The sequence below is a fragment of the Anarhichas minor genome, unplaced genomic scaffold (assembly GCF_050575085.1).
Source record: "Anarhichas minor isolate MPS153535 unplaced genomic scaffold, ASM5057508v1 ptg000014l, whole genome shotgun sequence".
Classification (NCBI taxonomy): domain Eukaryota; kingdom Metazoa; phylum Chordata; class Actinopteri; order Perciformes; family Anarhichadidae; genus Anarhichas; species Anarhichas minor.
The window spans coordinates 8,162,918-8,180,603 of record NW_027466460.1 but is presented as its reverse complement, the minus strand read 5'-3'; the positions used below and the strand labels follow the sequence as shown (position 1 = coordinate 8,180,603).

Below are 17,686 nucleotides of genomic sequence, written 5' to 3'. Positions count from 1 at the left end.
TATGTATTTCTCTTGTGACAATGAGTGTGTGTGTGTGTGTGTTTATGTGTGTGTGTGTGAGAATGTGTTTCCCCAAGCCCCTGGTTACTGTGGCAGTGTTGCAGCATTTCCTGCGTCTAATAGCATCTTTGACCCCAGCTTGAAACCTCGCAACCTTGTTAGCCCTATTTTCCCCCAGCAGCAGCAGCAGCAGCAGGCATGGTGGCACTCACGCTGGCAGTGACCCCAGGAACGGCGTGTCCATCCCCAGCAGCAGTCCACCCTGGCCCCGTATCGACACAGGCCGTTGGACGAGGCCATCTGCCGTGGCCACCTGTGAGGGGATGACATAATTAGTTCACAGACAATTAAAATGTCTAAATGAAAAGCGGGGGTCTATTCAATGTTGTTTGAAGGGAGGCTTCAAAGCATTCATTTTATTTTGTTTCTGCTGTAGAGTAAACAGACTTGTACCAAGTAATTTCTTTTTGCCGAAGTAAAAGTAATTTCCATTATTTGTACCTGTTGAAGGGTTTTCCTTTTCTGAATTGAGAGTCAAAGGATAGAAGGTGTCACATGCCCAGATTGTAAAGCCCTTTGAGGCAAATGTGTGATTTGGGGTTACGTATAAATATGTATATAAATGTCTATGTTTTATAGTAAATAATAGCAACTTCAATAGCACTGAAGGGCCCAAATTCTGTCCCATGTAATGTACGAAAACATCCCATGTCATAAAATAGTAAAAGAAAATACCTCTTACACTTTCCCAGATCCCAAGGTAACTTCTTTCTTTCAATCCCATTTTTTTTATCTGACAACAGTCCAAAATGCAAAGCTATTCAGTTTACTATCATCGAATACAAAGAACAGCAGCAAATAGTCACATTTGAGAAACATTTGACATGTTTTGCTTGAAAAACACTCCAGTTTCTCAGTTTCTCAGGGTGTTGAAGGCTGACTTTTCACTGCTTGCCTACAGCAGATTATCTTTGCTTCACGGAAATAAAAGCGATAGCACATCAGATGGCATTGGTTTGTGCGATGTCAAACTGAAAACCCGTGTTGAAAGCCTGCCAGACCTGATTTGAATTTATCCTCCAATGTGCATCAGTGCACCACTGACACATCTGAGAAAAGCCACATTACCGTTGTGTTCATTGTAAGGTTTGTGAAATAGATTTGAAGCTATATACACTACCTGGTGCTCTTGAAAATACAGTATGTTTCCTATCTCCATCTATAACATCAACCAATGTATAGAGTATGTAGAGTATGTGTCACTGTACCGTATGTTTAAAACAAATCTATCAGACAGTTTCATGACAGTGAAAGATCATATCATTGCTGCTGCAGAGGGAACATACAGGTATTAATGTTTATAGAAATGTAGTTTTTTTTCCCCCAAAGCACTGCAATTCCTCTTAGAGAAATTACAGCCGGATGTTGTTGTTACACCATGTTCTATTCTGCTCAGAGCGAGAAATAGCTTCTTGGCAGACAGTGCTTGTGGATTACCTTTTTATCTGTACCAAAGCTCACCACATATTTATGGAGAGAATGGGGCAAAGGAATGAGTCCATTTAAGGATACTGATGAAAATCCAAGCCGCATACTTTGAGAGCCTGGTTCTGAGTTACCGCAAATCTAGCAAAAAATAATAAATAACTCAGAATGCAATGTGTGTAGAATATTGAATAAATCCAATTCATGGATGACTGACTATGGAGGTTATTAATTATACAGTGGAAATACTGTAATCCAGTTTAAAAAACAAAGGAGAAATTATCTTGATATACTATATGAAATAGATGCTTTCTTTTGTGCCTCAATGAGAGAGTGAGGATGTTGCTCAGTATTCAAGGCACATCCTTTGCCACTATCCCTGCCTGTTAGTGTCTCTATGCCAAGAGGAGGAAATGCTAATGCTTGCCCCCGCTGCCAATCACCTCATTGGAAAAAAAACCCCAGATGGATGCTAAGTGAGAATGGCAGATCCAGGGAAAATGTTTGTCTGCTGCCTGGAAAGCAGGAAGGCAGTGAGGCAGGGAAAAACTCCAAGACAGTAAGAGAGAAGGGGAGGGATAGAGGGAGAGAAACAAAACAAAAAAATGAAACCAAAGGGAAGTGAAAGATAATTAAAAGGAAACAAAGGTTAAAGAAAAGTAAAAGGAGAGGAAAGAAAAGAAAAGGAAGTTAAATGAAAAAGAAACTCAACAAAAGACAAGGAAAGGAAAATAAGAGGTGGACAGCAGCCAGGTTTAGATGCCTCTATTTCTATAATAGAACACACACACACACACACACACACACACAACACAAATATGGCACCTGCTGTCCCTCTATACTGTACAGTTATTACATAAAACAAGACCATCTATCTCCGTCCTTTGGAAAAATTTACTTCATTTGGAGGATGGTGACATCTTTTTAAAACACCCGACAACCTCCCATGACAATTCAGGGATATTTAAATCTGGTAATTTTACCCAGAAGCTTTTCACATGCACTCTTTAATTTATTCATCAGTGTGCATACGTTAATTATCATCTTAGAATATGAAGGCATCCTGTGGGAAGTGTTTATGCTGCTGTGAGTGCACCTGCTCCCATATAACCTAATGGTGTCATCTTCCTTTGTAGTTATACGACATTGCAAAGTGATCATTGCACATGATAACTGCCAGTAGAATACACCATCACATTTAAAAGTGTACACAATATTCTGTGGGTTAAATAAGAGCTGGGCAATATATGGATATTATATCGACATCGTGATATGACATACGTGTTGTCTTTTCCTGGTTTTAAAGGCTGCATTACAGTAAAGTGAGGTAATATGTGAACGTACCAAACTGTTCTACACTGACTGACTACACACAGACATTGATACAACTACTAGGTTACTCCAATATACTGTATATGGCACTAAATCATAGCACAAGTTAGACATTACTGCGATGTTCCGAACCTTTGCATGAGGACATTTTCTCTGACTTGACCTCTTTGAATTTGAATTGAATACTTCTGGTATATGCATTTTCAAAAGAGCTCGAGGTTGATGAAATGTGATATTATCCTCATAATGGAAACAACTGAGGCAACCACAACACTCCTATGGAACAAAGAAAAAGTTAATGGTCTATTTTGGCAATTAAATGTACGATTTGTAGTGTTTTTTTCCTGTAGCAGGATATGATAACGTAGTAGAACTGATATTTTGTCTGGCCAGAGGATACATTTATATATTACATATACATATGAGATAGATAGATAGATAGATATATATATATACCCATACATAAACACACATATACTTATATAAATCCATATACATATATACATAAATAAATACATACATAGACATACATATATATACACACACACACATACGTATATACACATATGCAGTATATATAACGTATACACACACACACACACACACCTGCCAGGATCAGAAGGGCATGACATTTGACTCTGAGCACATGATGTCAAGAAGAACAAAGGAGCAGTTTGACCCCTACAGGCTCCCAGTGGATGGTCTGTTTTGTGCTGCACAAGCAATAAGGAGACAGGAACCTCATGAGGTACAACGGGTTCTGGATTAAATATGATCAAATATTTCCCTGTAGTTCTTTTTCCACTCATATATATATACACACATACGGAATCCAGTTTCATGCTCTCAGTCCTCTCTTCATGCTGAATTCAGCTGTAGGCAGTTGTGCACGCTAACACTTGGAGCTGAGGGTTCAATACAATTTACCAGCTCACCACACCAACGCTGGACAGACAGTCTCTTAGAACTTTTATGGCTTGAAAATCATGACGGGTATCAATCAACAATGTGAGTTACAATGACACTGCGCCAAAATAAAAGAGCATTTTTTCCACATACATCTTGTCCCCGGTGATATTACTGAACAGGAAGCTGGCATATCAAATGGACTCAAGCGTAATACCTGTATTTATTACCCTGGGGCTGAATAATAATCTTAAATTACACTAAGCCTTGAGGGAACTCAAGCAGATAATTATTTCCCTTCAGGCATGCAATGGGACACATCTTCCCAAGCGCACACTATCAGACACGTTTATTTCAGGAGAATGTAGGGGCGCCAGCCTTCTCCCATTGTTGTACTAATGGAAACAGAGCTGGAAGATCTCCCCTGCCTGACAGTGAAGAGCGTTGAGTCTATCGCTCAGAAGAGCAGTGCGGGGTGTAGCATGATAATCAGAACCATGAAGGTATATAATTCCATCCATCTATCAATCATCCATCCATGAATTCATACTGAAGCGTGCAAATTGTGCCTGTTGAATTGATTTCCCCCACAAACACTCATAGATGTTGATTGCTGCCTTGTAGCAGCAGCTCGGTGTGAAAGACTTGCTGGAACCTGCCAGCCTCAGCTGAAGGCATGAGTTTGTGCAGTCATAAGATGTCTGGCGTCATAACGGACACGCTGCCAGATCTGCAGGGAGACGGCCAAGTCTATCACATTAACACACATCACCATGTGGGATGTTGACAAATATCTGAGGTAAGGATTTAAAGTGAGAAATCAGCTGGCCTATTAAAAAACACATACAAAGAAGACATAGTGGAAGGTATTCACCGAGTGGCCAGAAAAATAGAAACACGTGTATGATGTAAATGCAATGCAGCACAATATCCTTGCAATAAATGCAATACTAAGGTGTCTTTGTTGATACTTCTGATGTAGGAATAAGTGGTTTGTGTCAACTCTGTGGCACTTTTCAGGTAATAGAGCATCATACTGAAAGATGTCCACCTCATTCACATCTATGAATAAGCTAAATGTTTGAAACCCCTTACAATATACTGCAATGCAATGCACTTTTCTTTACATTGTGTTATCTTGCTTTGGCAGATCTTTTAGTCCTGCGTAGCTTATCATAAGTGCATTCAACCTCTGTCGGAGCACGAGGTAGACGTCAACAATTGTGTTGAAAAAGAGAGCACTCTTTCCAAACAAAGAGCTAAGAGCATGTTCTGCAATACAAGAGCTAATAGGATGTTTTCTTGGAGAGGGAATGAAACCCTTTTACGGTTTTCCGCAGTGAAAGACGGCCATGACCCTGCTGTCCAGTCGTGGGTTCATTTCACAACTGTGGGATTCAATGCCACCAACTACAGCCTCACAAATCACCACAAAATCTACTCCGACACAGTGTAAACAACAATTAGTGTTGTAGCTGGTGTAGGCAGTTTTGTGGAAAAGGCAAAAAATAAAATAAAAAATACAACCCTCTTACTGCAGCTCTCATTTCTCTGTCCTAAACCCCTCCAAACACCCTTCATACAGTAACTTGTACACGTACTACTCAAACACCATCCCGATCGGGATCCCGATACCGTTATACAGCGGCAATTCTTTGACAATTACGACATGTTTTTTTGTGCTAATTTATGGGCTTGTAAAGCCCTTAGAGATTACATACTCTGGTTTGAAGAAGGCTAAACTAATGAGTAACTTTTCACTCCATTTCTAAAATGCTTCGCCAATATTGACACATGACTTATTGCGTTTATTGTCGGTCTCTTTTTGATAAGTCCGCCTTCCTTTTTTGGGGTACACTCTTTTCTGCAGGATATTCCGCACTAAACCAGGCTTTTACCATCTTAAGGTACGTGCGTGTGCATCTGCATTTGTAGTAGGAGCGCCCTTTCTCTGAAATGACCTGTGATTGGCCAAATCACCCATCAATGGCTAGATTTTCTAAAGCCTGAAAACAGAGCAAAGAAGAGGTGCAAACGTTATCTATCAAACCACTTCAATTACAATATACTGAAAGTTTATTTTTTATTTTTTTACAACCATAAAAACCTGCCAATTCCAGCTTTAAATCACAAATCTTTTATTCATCACAGGACTGTTGAATTGCATCACAATGCACAAGTGTCTGGTCACAGAGTGTATTACCTTACCTTGCAGCAGCTCTTGCTATCCTCATCCTTTCTTTCGGTGTATAAAGGACAGGGAAAAATGTCAATGTCACTATACTTAAATACATACTAGACTATTATGGTGACCAGTGGTAGTACTAGTAGGTGTATTTGTCCATGTAGCACTTATTTTAATACAACATAGAGTTTCTCAATTGAGTTTCTCTTACTCTAAAACTGTCCTCTTTGCTGAGTAAAGATGATTTAAAAAAAAAAGCAGGGAGAGAAGTTATGTTCGTCACAAACTGAAATGCTGTATGCTGAGTTGGTACCTGATAAAAGTTCATACGTCTTGTTTAGTGAGGTATAGCACTTGAATGAGTGTCTCTCAATAAAATACCACACTGAACAGTAAATCAGTGGCGTCTGACTTCAGTTATTGTCCACTCTCAGCAAGCATATGGCAAGATCACACCTTAAATCTCTTCTATGACTCCTAGTAAAGATGTCGGCACATTCTTCATTGACATACGCCAGATGTTGAACACTCTATAAATGCATTACTTTGTATTGTAAACTGCTTGTATAAAATGTGACTTCGACAGTATTTTCGCACTCATTCTCAACCCCTGAAAGCTCAAATGTGGGTCTGATATTACAACGCCAACATAACCTGGCACCAGTCCACTGCTTTGGATTATTACTGAGGAGGTCTGGTATGTGCTGCTTGGCTGCGTTTGTTTAGTGACATCACTGGGGAAGAATATCCTCTACTGTATGTGTTGCCTTTTATTTAGGCTTCTATGTTACATGACAGGAAATTGGTTGTCCTTGAGTCCTTGATTGGAACAAGGAGTGGCATCAACACCAGTACAATGTTTTTAGCAACACATTTATAGGTAATTATGTGCAGCTATGGGAGAACAAAATGATCTTGCCAATGATGCCCGTGAAGGACCCTTCAGAACTAGATGGATAAGCCTGTTAGGAACGCTCTCTAAAAGGCAATAAGTGAGAGAGAGCAGGTAATAAATGGCTTTTTTTGCTTGTGCTGGGACTCAGGGGATATTCTCTCAATGAATTAATATTGAGGCAGAGACTCAGGCCCTGGCAAGTTTATACCCATAAAAATTTCAAATTATGGCCATGGTGACAAGCCACTCCATCAGCAGGGATGTTAATAATGTGCAATATGCTGCCGCTAGGTTAAAGTAAATGAGCATTACACAAAGGCAATGTGTGAAATAAAAGTTAAAGCCACCAGACCATGGCCTGTCACACAAACATTATCCACGGTGATTAAGAAAAAACAAAAAGGTCCTAAATAAAAATGACATTGTATGTGCTTGCCTATGCTCAACTCAAATTGTCTGTAATACGTCTGCCCTCACCTTTATTCTCTCTCACACACACACACACACACGCACACGCACACGCACACGCACACGCACACACACACACTTTTACTTAATGCCGAGACCTTTGATATCCAAATAGCTTCTTTTGAAATACTTTTGAACACAGCAGCAGGAAACTGAATTGAAAGAGCTGAGGAGGAAGAAAGGCTGTAAACCGACAGATGCCAACATCTATCAACAAGCAGGAGCAATGGCAGTCAGTCTGAAAATGCATTTTTTTGAAATGCATGCAGACAACTTCAATAATAAGTTTCTTCAATAATCTTAAAAAATGTTTCACTCAATTGAAAAAGTGCAACATGAGACCTGCTTTGGGGCTGAGCCTGTCTGACAGAGATACATACAAATTACAAATAGTCCTACAAATGAGCTTTTTGACAATTATCATAACTGGTGCAATTACTTTTTGCAATTGCCAAATTACAACTTGGTTTAATGATGCATGGTTGCAAAAAAAAAAAAGAAAAGAAGAAAAAAGGCATCATGTTTAACTCAGATGCACCTATAGGCAGATGGAAATCTCGGACACACGCATTCTTTAGGGTCTGGCACGTCTCCACATCCCTGTCTGCACATACTTCATCAGATTCGTGTTTGAACATGAAGCACCGGGCAACGTGCTGTCACATCACTTTGTAATCTGCCGGATATCTGCACGAGACGAGAACAGCTTGGTGTGATTGCTGCAGGTGAAAACACTGTTTGTGCTATAACAGAATGTGTGCTCCAAGGCGCAAAAACAACCGGTTATGGATGCACTTGGATTATTACTGTTTTCATAATAAAAGTTAGGACTGATTCGGCAAGACCACGAATCATCTGGCTTGAGCAACATGTTCTCACTCCTAAACTGAGTTTCGCCGTTTGGAGATCTTAAAATATGCTCCAGTTTGCAACGACTCCAGCAAGCGCTATTTTTAACCAAAGGCGCGGTTTTGGCAGAAACAGACTATAAATGGATTGAACTGTGATGCCCGGTTCTTAATCAAACTCACTGTTATTTCACTAAATCACCAGCGTCCGCCGATACTGTGAATCATGTTCCCTTACCTGCCATCAAAGTCTGCACTTGCCCCGAAGCTGCAGCTGCACAACAACATCAACTTTACCCATAAATCCATGATTTCTGGAGTTACGCGCCCACACTGCTTGTTTTTCTCCGTAATCCACAATCACCGGGTAGGAAACCGCGGAGGAAACAATTAGACGAAGGAGAGTTTGTGCGACGCACGCTGGAGGTGCACAGGTAGGAAATGTCTGCTGGCGTCCTTCAGGCTGCTCATGTGCGTTACACGGGAGGTGCGGGAGTGGAAACCAGTCCTCTGCCTTAAAGTGGCGTGACCCCGATGCGAGTGTGAGTGGAGCGGGATGCACTCTGCCGGGAAGAGAGTGCACAGCTCCTTCTCTCTCTCTCTCTCTCTCTCTCTCTCTCCTTCTCTCCTTCTCTCTCTCTCTCCGCTCTTCACAAGTTTACTCAGTGGGCTCTTCAGCCAACAGCACCCACTGCAGCCAGACCCCGTCTTTTAAATACCAGGCACCGGTCAAAACATCGCGGAAATCCACGTGAGGGACTTAACATGTAACGTCATGACCTGCACAGCCAGGAGGAAGAGCCTCCAGATGCAGCTCCGCACCGCGCATGCTTTGCAAATGCCTTAATTAATTGCGCAGCCTGCTGAGGCACGCAGGTGCATCGCCCACCCAGGTAGATGTTACTCACACAGCAAAGACAACGCGGTGTGAAGTACTGGGGTTGAATTTGGAGAGGACAAAAAGATAAGCAGCACAAAATACAAAATGAGTGGTGTTTCAAAGTACTTAGAAAAAAATAGACAGACCTTTGTTGAACCTGTAATTATTGTGAATAAAAACAAGTGATGTGGCTTTTGATTGAAATACCTTTTTGGCCTCATGAATGCAGAGAGACTCTGCTTTGTGTCAGACATTTTGTCAATTGTATTATTGTAAAAAAATAAAAAATAAAATAATGTAAATAAAATGAAAATGAAATGTAATGCACCTTGCCATATGAAACTGCTTGGAGTCTGATGCAAGAGTAATTATCTGCCTAACTCAGAGGCGTAGCACACACTTCAGGACACATAAGCCTTCTCTGAAGGCCCCCTCCTGCCTATTCATTCATTCACACCAACATACACCCACTGAAACAGAATCATTAAAGGTCTGCCTCATTTTCAGACTCTTGCCTCGCAATTCAGAGGAGTCAGTCGATAAAATAATTCTCCTGTAAGGACCCAATGGAAATAAATTGGGGAGAGGGAGGGTAACTAAACGCCATCATTTTCAGTATAATGGAGCAGGAGATGGATGAGACGAGGGTTTGATATGATTAGCCCACTGCTGGTTGTTCACAGCTACGGCCGTCTTTTGATACATGGCACTGTTGCCTTGTTACACCCTGTCACCGATTTGATAATAAATCTACGCGGTGGCGTTTGACATCTCGAGACGCATGTGATCGGAGAAATGCTGGTTGTGTATAATTACACTATTAATCACATGCTTTTCATGACTGGACTGCAAGAATGTAATTCCATTATGATTTATTACATTTAAAAACTAGTTATGTGTAAGTTATACCACATTACTAATAACATTGGTATTATGTGGAGAACTAAAATTGATCATATAAAACTTTAAAGGGTCAGTTCAGCCAAAACATACATATTTTCTCACTAATCCCACGTGGTATTTTGTTATGCAAAGTTTCAGTTTCATCTCCTGAAGTCTGGAGATGCCTGTCTCATCTGCACTAGGAGAATCATGCAATTGTTATGCAATTGCTTGTGCATGTTTCCATGTGTGCATCCATGAGTTAGTGTCCACGGCTAATCTCACATTCTGCAGCAGCAAACTGCCTAATATTTTGGGTGACCATGTTTTGGCTGCATGATCAAGGACCTCTCGTGGTTGAGGTGACTCGTACTTTCTCAGAAGAAATTGTATTGCCTGTTTTATACTGCTAATGACTGCCTGCTTAGTCATCACTTGCTACTCTTAACCGGCCACCTGGCCGGTAGGGGCTGTTAGTAACCACACAGCTGAGTACAACGCTGCCACCCTGCCACTGCTAAGCGGGCAGACAGCTTGGTCAGTTTAATACTGTTTTTGGTAAGATTCCATGAAGCTTATTATCCGACTTTGAGCCGACTGCCTGCATAGATTGCCGCCTTTTTTGAATTTGAATGAAGTGTGTTGGCTGTAGATATTATTGTTAGCTCCACCAGGATGATAATGAGATCGGTCGTGTGCGTGTCAGGGAATGCATGCTTGAGTGAGCGTCTCTGTGTCTGTCCACAGCAAGTCTTGCATACTGCTTCAGTAAACTGTATACTATTGTATAATACCCCTCATGGCTGCACACTTTCTCAAAACACCTTTTATTTTCGGTTTAATACTGCCATTGACTGGCTGCAGTCTCCTCACTCACTACTCAAGCGCCCGGCCGGTAGGGGCCGGTAGTGATCACGTAGCTGAGTGCATCGCCGCCTCTTAGCATTCCCTGCACTCAGCAACACAGTGGGGAAAGAAAATGTGCTCACTTATATTGTTTTGGACGGTGTGTTTGGCGATCAGCTATAAGCTAACAGAACTACCAGTACACACACTGCTGAGTATCTCTCAGCCGCTGCTCTGCGACCAGAGACACTCTGGGGGAAAGCAGTTTGCTCAGTAGACTTGAAGTCTAAATAAACGCTCAGTGGTCGTTGCAGACACACATGGCGGAGATCGGCACTCTACTGAGGGCACATTTCTGCCTTTAGTTAGACTTTAGTTGAATGTAGAAGCAGAGAGCTGATCAACTGAAAGCCAGATAATTTATGGTCTTTAATTATAGGAACTGTATTCTCTAATTCTGTGTATTGAACTCTTGCTTGTTCTTAGACAAATTTCCGATTTTTTGCTTATTGAGTTTAACTGCTTTGTTCTGGGACTCCTTATTAGAAATTCAATTGAATTAAGTAATTGGAAGGAGCATTATTGAACAATTTAATCTACAGTATTTTAACTATAATCGGTGCCAGTTCCAGGAAATGTCCAAGGACAATTTAAAGTAATTATTAAGGACCTGTACAATGAAGCATTGTGGTGCTTGTAGTTTTGATGAAAATACTAAACATCAATATTTCTTTCCAGAGATTATGTCTAAATTATTCGGGAAACTGTCAGGGATAGATGGAAAAAGAGAATAGTATCTTAGTGATTTGGGTGAACTCACCCTTTAATGAGGGAAAGTGAGTCATTAGTTTCATCTTCAGCAGACAATGCTACAGCAGACTGAAGTAGTAAATAAACACAAAAATAGAACATCAGAAGAGGAATCCTAAACGAAGAATATATAAGGTGACAGTAAATGTGACAGGTATAGTGTGTGAAGCATCAGAGAAAATCTTAAGACATTATTAGGTGAGCGCAATAACAGCAGCTGGGACCTGTTGAAGGCAATCAAATAGGAAATGTGTGCATAATAATTCAGTGTGGCTTTGTAGCACAAAGGCAGTAAAACTGCCTGTGCCAAAGCACACTGTATATTATCCATCGGGCTTAATCATAATAATCATAATAATAATAATCAGGTTTATCCAAAAGTGTGGCGCGCTTCTCCTCACAGCGTTGCCAACAGCGGCGTGAAAAATACATCAAAACATGCGGCTTGATCGAGAATAGTGTGCTATCTATTTTCCAGAGGGATTCGCCTAGCGGTTTTCCCAAAAATCCCCGAAGCAAAATTTCTCCATTCACTTGAATGGGGTTTCGGCGTGAAGAGAGCTAAAAAAAACACTTAACTTTGGGCCCATATTGACTAGCCGTACATTAACGTAGAAACATGATTCAAAGTTTAAAACGTAGACAAAACGCTGCACTTTATTGAGCCAAAGGGACATTTTGATAGCTAGCACAGTTTTCATGAAGTCACAGATTAAGTTTCAGGAAAATTTTGGGTCTGTTTCAGTTCCATAAAAACTGCCTAATGTGTTTGTTGAGGGTTTTAAAAATGGTTTGAGGTAATGGAATGGGTAAGGACTGGAAAAGATACTGCAACCTCGGGAGAATATTCATTTTCAGTTTATTCGACCAATTAGAGTAATGGGTAGATTCATCCATCTGTGTAGGTCGTCCTCGATTTTACTCAGCAATGGGAGGTAATTAAGTTTGTACAAATTTTTAAGATCATTATCCATAATTATTCCTAGATATTTAATATTCGGGAGCCACTTAAATGGGGTTGTTTGTTGGTATTCAGTGTGATCGAAGTTTGCGAGTGGAATAATTTCACTTTTTTCCAGATTGACCTTGTATCCTGAAATAGCACCATAGGTGTTTAGTAGCGTCTGTAATTTAGTGAGAGAGTTAACCGGGTCTGTTGGATACAAAATTACATCATCTGCCAGGAGATTAATTTTATGATTTATTTGGTCCACTCTGAACCCCTTTATATCTGGATCCCATCTAATTGCTTCAGCAAGTGGTTCAATAGCCAGGACAAAGAGTCCTGGAGACAGAGGGCAGCCCTGTCGACTCGATCTACTCAAGGCAAATGCTGTCGAAGTCTGTCCATTTGTGGTAATTTTGGCTCTGGGTTTATGGTAAAGGGTTTTCACCCAATTGATAAACAAATGGTCAAATCCAAACTTGTCCAAACGGGAGCCATTTGTGGACTGTCCATCACAAATACAAGATTGAATCCAAGAGTATGAATCTAAAATGCAGAAAAGAGAAAAGCGATATCTCAATCGAACCTCAACGATACTACCGGTAACATCGCGTGTGTAGCTATTTATTGCGACGTCTTCCGGCAGTAGAAGCCACACTGTCAAAATTTCTTGTGAAATTTTCTAGTTAGTTAATTATAATTATGCCCAAGGTTGTTTATAAGAAAAAATATACAAGTGAAACAAAACACATTTCGTATGAATGGAAAATTCATACCAAATATGGAGCAACGAACTGAGTTTTAATTACATGTAATAACTGAGGTTAATAAAACAATCAAAGCGCCTTTATTTCAGGTTTGCTGCAGCGACAAATTGTCCAGTTCAGAGCTGCTTTTGAAAACTTACATAAATGTTGAAGAGAGCGTCTGCTGAAAAGATTCAACATCAAAGTGTCAATCCGTGATTATTTCAAAGCTGATTATCAGCATATACATAAAGACTACTCGCTGATAAAAATGAGTCTAGTATCATGTAGGGTTTCATTCAGTTACAGGCTTCTTTTGCTCCACAAAAACTAATTAGTTTCAGGTACAGCTCACATCTTGTCAACTTTTTTTTATTGATACCAATCAGTTAATACACAATAGTAAAATACATCCAGCTCATAGAAAGGCGTCACAAGGCTGACCATTAGTGAAGAAACACTCTGCATTTGCATAGAAATAAGCTCAGATATCTTAAGTATTTTTGTCTCAACAAAGAATCTGGTTTTTGTCACCTTCCAGCCTGTTTCAGTTGAATCAACCCTCTTCACACCTCGATATTCTATCTATCATGCAAGCTTTAAGTAGTGACACCAACTCTCTCCTCTTTTGTGCATATATGAATTTCTGTAATGTGCACTTGTGCAGAGCCACAAACATGAACAGGGAGTCAGGCGTCTCCTTTTGAAATCATTTCAGTCCTTTGCAGGAGCTGTGTCTGGCCATTCACCTCAGGATAGATTGAGTCTGCTGACTGAATTCAGATGAGCTCAACGCTGGAAAAGCCTGGACCTCCTCTCATCTATCCCTTCGGTGTGAGCAGGAGAACTGGCTCTATAAGGCTACCTGCCCTGATGTCTGAAGCAGCTGCAAAACACTGACAAAAGGTGACAACACAGGATTTTTCATTGAAACAGATGACTGATTTCACCTGAAAGAAGGAAAGCTTAAGGGGCTACAGTATGCCTCAAGTATGCACGTTTGAAAATAAGGAGCGTATTGTGTGATTTTCAACTGGGATCTGAATAGTATGCATGTAATCAAGCACAGACCTTTTTTGCCAGCATCATAAAATATTCATTGCTGCTGAACGTATTACTGCATGCATACCATATTCACATTCAATCTTTATGAGGAATAATCAGTTTCTATTCGACAAATGCTAAATGCTACCTGATGTGACGAGTTTAAATCCAATATCTCTCTCTCTCTCTCTGCCAGTCCTTCACAATCACGCACACAGGAGTGGTAGATAATGATGATTCCCCATCTGATCTTTAAGTGCAGATGACTTTTTACCGCTGAATTTCTCCCCCTTCTGTTAATACCTGGCAACAGAGGGAGATGACTCGGTTCCATCACAGAAGGGCCGCATACAGACTATTTGCCAAAACAGCATGTGGAAAGTATGGTGTGCTTAATTCACAATGTGGATGTGTAATTCCTGCTGCTTCTGTTTACGCTGACAGCTTGATCACACATTTTAGGCAAAGACACAAACGTAACGGAGCAGTTGGTTCAAGCTTTTACTATAACCAAGCGTCCAATAATTGAGTGTTTTTCACAAGGGAGAGGAGTAATTCAGTTTATCACATCAGAAAACACAGCACTATTGCCTTTACCTTCACTCGGAAAGAGATTTTGAGTTAGTCTAGAAATAAAGAGCAAACATCTCATTTATTTTCCTAGGCTTGTAAAAAAAATAAAGAAAAAGAAAACGTTGAGGGTGGTTAAAAAAAAAAGTTGTATTCTCAGCACGATGATGACACAGCCAGGAGCCACAGAGGCTGGGTACTTTATCAAATCCACCACACTGGTTCTTGCAGTCCTAATTATGCTCCAGTGCTTCCTGTTGTCTAGCACTAACTTCCAGTCCACTCTTGTGCGGCAGCCTTCCCACCAGCATGTTGTTTTTCGGTGAACAGCTTTCAGGCTCCATAGTCATCACCTGCACAGAGTAGCCATGAGTCTCTGCTACCCACGAGCGGTCCAAGTCTACGAGGCCCATACACTGTTTACCTGCAGTGGTACAAACAAATAAAATAAACCAGTTCTTAATAGAGAAAGGGACAATTTGTTACACTTGATTGTTTTCTTTGTGTGTATACTTACAGGAATGGACAAAATGAACAGGAATGCCTTTTATTTTACAATGTGAGGCAATCCAAAATGACAGCACCACAAAGAACAGCCTTAAAAGTTACGGTTACAAGAACGTAACAAGTTAAGCCTACCAATATTGGGTATTTAAGCCGACGCAATACGGATATTTAAGAATAAAAAAAATAAATGTTGTGGCATTTTATGTTACAGCTTCAAAATAACATGGCAATAGTGAAATAATATAGGTTATAATTCTGTAATACCATGTAATTACTGAAGTAATAACAGGCAATAGCTTGGTAATAACAATGGGTATATCTGGGTAACATTTGAAGATGGCAATCATTATAGTGCTACTATGGTATGCATATTGTAGGTATTCCTGTTATTTTGTCCATTTCCTCTAGGTTCCCAGTATGCACGTGTATCCAATACCCTTCGGAAGCCCCTTATTCATCAACAACAACAACAACTGATAATCCCACTTTCTCTTAGGATTTCCTTTAAACAGACTTCAAATGTATTAGGCAGTTAGGTAGCAGGTGGCAGACACAGTAAATGTGAGCTTGGGTCTGTCATGCTGTCTAGATGGGCACAGTCACGCTGGCAGGCTCTGGAGAGATGGGATCAAACATGGTTAGAAAATGTTAGTGGGAGAGGTTGAGCCCTGTTAACTGATATAGAGCAGAAAGGCTGTGACAGGTGGTGTCAGGTACATATGAAAGGGCTTCAGACTGACGCGGCATTGGGGAGCCTCCTCGGATTCAGAGAGACGCTTTGATAAGCTGGAGAACTATCAGAGTAAAGAGTGTTCTCCGCATAATGAAACACTGTACAGTGAAGCTCCAGCACAGGCCTGAAGGTTTCAGTCTGACAAAACACTTCCCTCTGAATCAGACAACGCAGATTTGGCAACTGCTTTTTTTTCTCACTGAAGATATCCCTGCATTAGCATTTTTTACCTATCTCAAAAGTCTAGACCTTATGGAAAAGTAGAGCAGTGGAGTTAGGTCAGAGTTTAAAAAATCTCAGAAAACACAACATGACCTTGTACTAAGATTACTGTTTATGGACTGTTAATAGAATACAGTGGAATACAGTAGAATACAATAGAATACTTGAATTGAGTGAGTGTTCAGCCACAAGGGGAAGATTACCGATGAGTCGCCTTTCAGGATGGAGCTGGACGGCAGTTTGGTCTGCGAAGCGACAGAGGATCATGTGTTCCTGAAACAAGGACGGACAATGAATACAGGAACTGCTTATTGAAGAGGTAAATAAAGTTCTGGAGGATATCCGTCAAGTCTCAGAACCACAAGCTCTTTCTTTTAGCGACAATAACAGCTAAATCCCTAACAAGATCAAGCAAAGATTTAAAGACTTGCATTTAAAGGATACAAAGATAGTTTTTATAAGGAGCCATTCAGTGAAACTAACTCTATGATGCATGCACATGCACACAGGCATGCATGGATTTGTTATACTTATCTATCCAATAAGGTTTACTCCATCTCTATCTATCTCAGCATGCACTGGCTGAGAGGTAGGAAAACACCAGCAGATCTTTTTTAACCACACTAGCGGATCGGCAATGTCAGTCAGTCCACAACTTTGGTCGAGACTGAAATATCTCAACAATTATTGGATATATTGCAATAATATTTTGTACAGACATTCATATTACATAAAGGATGAGTCCTTCTGACTTTGTGATCCCTTAACTGTTCCTCTAGTGCCACCAGCAGGTTGGCGTCTGGATGGATTACCAAGAAAACTGTTTCAAATTGGTAACCAAATGTAATAAATTTGGTCAAACTCTCAATTTCCCCAAAACGTTGGTTTACGACCGGCAACTAACGACCATAGCTGTAGTTTGTGTTTAGCGCTAATTAGCAGATGTTAGCATGCTAACAGTCTACAAAGGTGAAACTGGCAAATATTTAAACAAGAATGTAAAATCAGCATGTAATACTTGTTACTGTAAGCATGATAGCACGCTTGTATTAGAATACAGCTTCGCAGAGACAGAGTGTGTTGTCTCTTTACAGTGTCACTGGACTTAATTTGCATGGTAAGCTCTTTATAAGATTCTTTGAATAAAATCAGCCCTTTAAAATGTCCCAAAAGGCCAACTGAACCAGGTTACTTATTTCCAGTTTCTGTTTCTACCTCGCTATGGTTCATGGAACAAGTGAATGGGGAGAGTGGTTAGTCAGCTCTAACTTGCTTCTACTTTAATTGATTCAATTCCTCACTCCACGGGGTTCACGCTCAATGCAAGGCCACGGAGCAGGTGCTTAAAGTTAGCGCTGAGCTCCAATACCTCACACCATTA

The 17,686-nt window shown here is 40.5% G+C and overlaps 2 protein-coding genes across 3 annotated transcripts in view; both read right to left on the bottom strand.

Annotated features, from left to right (window-relative positions):
• The window catches only part of npnta (nephronectin a), a 43,811-nt gene extending 35,030 nt beyond the window's left edge, over positions 1–8,781 (bottom strand). The window contains exons 1-2 of the mRNA XM_076091320.1: positions 8,358–8,781; positions 213–313 (exon numbers count right to left, since the gene is read on the bottom strand). Of these exons, the coding sequence (XP_075947435.1) occupies positions 213–313; positions 8,358–8,428 (172 nt within the window). The 5' untranslated portion in view covers positions 8,429–8,781. The remainder of the gene's footprint in view (positions 1–212; positions 314–8,357) is intronic.
• A 4,533-nt stretch (positions 8,782–13,314) lies between these two features.
• gstcd (glutathione S-transferase, C-terminal domain containing) overlaps positions 13,315–17,686 on the bottom strand; it is a 50,114-nt gene continuing 45,742 nt past the window's right edge. For both annotated transcript variants that reach the window (XM_076091318.1, XM_076091319.1), the window contains exons 11-12: positions 16,509–16,578; positions 13,315–15,267 (exon numbers count right to left, since the gene is read on the bottom strand). In XM_076091318.1, coding sequence (XP_075947433.1) covers positions 15,077–15,267; positions 16,509–16,578 — 261 coding nt within the window. In that variant the 3' untranslated portion in view covers positions 13,315–15,076. The remainder of the gene's footprint in view (positions 15,268–16,508; positions 16,579–17,686) is intronic.